At 34.5% G+C, this 2,979-nt stretch overlaps 1 protein-coding gene across 1 annotated transcript; it reads right to left on the bottom strand.

Moving 5' to 3' along the window:
- Positions 1–757: 757 nt before the first annotated feature.
- Positions 758–2,177, bottom strand: LOC134246830 (cyclic GMP-AMP synthase-like). Its single transcript, XM_062729174.1, is given in 3 exon segments — positions 758–942; positions 1,645–1,898; positions 1,900–2,177. Coding segments are annotated over 3 exon segments (717 nt in total).
- Between the last annotated feature and the right edge of the window lie 802 nt (positions 2,178–2,979).

Genomic DNA, 2,979 nt, shown 5'->3' with positions numbered 1-2,979 from the left:
GGACAGTGAATATAAAATTTACATGACAACTTTGTCATGTTATGTCATATCGTCATGCAGGAGAATTAACTGTTGCAGGAAAAGGATATGTACATACATAACCCAATGAATTTCACACTTATATTTTCTCAAAAGTTGTATCATTGCCCATTTTTTGTCTATCATAAGATGTTCTATACAGTTACATGTAGACAGAAATAGTGTACATGTTATCTGCATATTTCCAATCTTTTCAGTGAATGTTCTGTGGCATTAGTCCCACAGTAAAAGGAAGAAAGATATTCTTTTGTTAATATTATGTCTTTATTTAAATAAATCATAATACTACATTATAATCATACAAAGTACATTTCTGTATGTAAAATATATTGTATTATTGATCTGTACGTTATGGTATATTGATGAGCCAACTACTTAAAAACCGGTCTAACCGGTCAGCGTTAAAAGAATGATTAAAGGAAGTGGTTATAATAATCATCATGAGAAATAATAGAAAAATATTCAGTTGATGCAAATATAGAATTCTTTCGTAGTTTTATAGCTTTTGAAGACGTATTCTCAATATATATCATATAAACATATTACATTTTTCCAGTATACTTTAGTTTCAGGGCATATTATCTCCACACAGTTACGTTTTATCTGTGTTTTTGTCGAAACAAGCACCCTTACAGTTCTTTAAGTTAAGATAGAAACATCAAGAAATCTATCTTTACACCTGTCCATTTCTTGTAATTGTTGTTTAACACATTTTATTCTAAAAGTCTGTAGCTTCTTTTATTCTGTGGAATGGTTCCTGTTTGAGCGACTCTTCATAAGACTGTAAAGCCCCGTGTAAGTCTCCCACAACTTGTTGACAGATTCCTAGTATCTGCCAGGATAGGTCTCTTTCTTGTAAAGGCACATATGTCCCGTCATCATAGATCAGCAGTGTCTGTAGGTCTGTAAGTACTGTAAACACTGAGATCTATTACCTAGTCTATAGTGAGATAAAACAGACAACATCTCTACTATAACAAACGGTGATACGCTAAAAAATGGCACTCCATCATGTTGACTCACACACTGTTCTAAACATAATTCTTCAATACATGGAGTATTTGTAAATGAAAGCACATGGTGTACCCAGGCTATCTTCATTCTTCGAGACAAAGACCGATTTCCTACAGCTTCATTGTACAATTGCCTATCAACATTTTCATTATACAAAATAAAGGTCTTTGATAGTCTTTCTTTAGTGATATAAGTGGTATGCAGTGTTTTATCAAATCTCCCCGTTCTATAATAATACAATGACAAATATAATAAGACAGACACAGGACCTAATCTTGCTGCCATTCTCAATATGCCACAAATTATTGTATCTAAGTTATAGATGTTTTTATGTGTGTAACATGAGGTACTGTTTGCCATTTTGAAGGCTAAACTAACAAGAGACTGAGCAGTACAGTACTGTAATGTTAACAACTGGTACGGTGTGAGTAAAAACCGAGATAGTGTGTTGATTAATTTTAGATAAAGATAAGACTCCCATATATATTGAGAAGAAAAAGATGATTTGAATATTTCAGTCATGCCACAAATATCTGAATCTGCTATACTTATAATTTCTCCCTCAGCAGCAGATATTTCTAAGAGGGCTACTGAGAGCTGGTTCTAGAATTGACTTGAGAGTCGGACTCAGAAGTAAACAGGACACACCTATTCTGTAATACTGATAAAGCTGTTGTAAAAGAGATTCACGTGCATCATCAACAATTTTGTTCATGAACATGTTGTTCTGTGGAATAAAAAAGTTTGGAAAATCTTCTCGATAAACACAATGTATGAGATATTTGAAACACTTCCAAAAGCAATCTATTAAATTATCCGGAAACCATTTAATGTGACCTAAATTTAATCATCCAGAACATTGTGGTCTTCATGAAATAGGAACACAGAAGTTCCTTCCTAAAATTGATAACCTCCTTCAGAAATATTTTCAAAAGTCCATAACATAAAAATTGTGTATGATTCATGATACACACTAGTTGTTGCTCGGCTTGGGAAAATGATAATCTCCATTCCAGTTCGTTATCAGGTGATTCAACTTTGCTTCCAATAGGCACACAGTGACATTCATTTTTAAGGATTTTTTTTCTAACGCAGTTGCAGACGGCCAGGTGTGTCTCTGGCATCTCTGAACCCAACGTCCTAATAGCTTAGGCCAGGGAAAAGATGCTAGACACAAAACTTCATCGAATTCAAATGCTGTATTGAAACCACTACTACAAGGACCATGAATTTTTGAAAACTTTCAAGGTTTAGGCCTTTCTTATGCAGGATATTGAAAATAAGGATTCTCTCCATAGACGACTAGATAGATAGTCACCGTCATTACAGGGAACAAGACAAGATGTCATGATTGTTTGTCGGGTTGTTGTCAGGAGGCGTAATCTGACAAATCCTGGCGGTGTATCAGAATCTTCCAATAGCAAAATTTTATGTTTTGATGCATTATAAAGCCAAGACTGGGAGATGTCATTTATTAATTTATGATTACAAGACCAGAACATATAATCCCTGTCACATGATTTCAACCTAAATCCTTCTCTAAACTACCACTCAATATCGTAGCATATCCTTTATGATTATAAACAGGTTTCTTTATCATCTCCTCCATGTCCAACACGTCCCTTCTGATGGCCACTTCTGTCGGAGTCCCTATCTTACGACACAGACCAACATACAGGACCTCTGATAGACGGGGAATGTGGTCCATTCTTATATGTATCTCTATAAATAGAGAAAACTTTTGTAATGCTGTATTGGAATACATTGCAATGCAAATCGAGAGTAGATTTAAATGAACATGTTAAAAGAAACATAACCTATTTCCTACAAATGGTGGTCTACACATGTACGTGAAAAATAAAAAGGAAATTTAGAAAAGGAAAAGGAAAGCGCATAAAAAGGAAAATCCCAGCCCACCTACTTCGT

The sequence above is a fragment of the Saccostrea cucullata genome, unplaced genomic scaffold (assembly GCF_032062105.1).
Source record: "Saccostrea cucullata isolate Sc308-1 unplaced genomic scaffold, CSIRO_AGI_Scuc_v1 ctg6700, whole genome shotgun sequence".
Lineage (NCBI taxonomy): Eukaryota > Metazoa > Mollusca > Bivalvia > Ostreida > Ostreidae > Saccostrea > Saccostrea cuccullata.
This window is presented reverse-complemented; position numbering and strand designations above follow the sequence as displayed.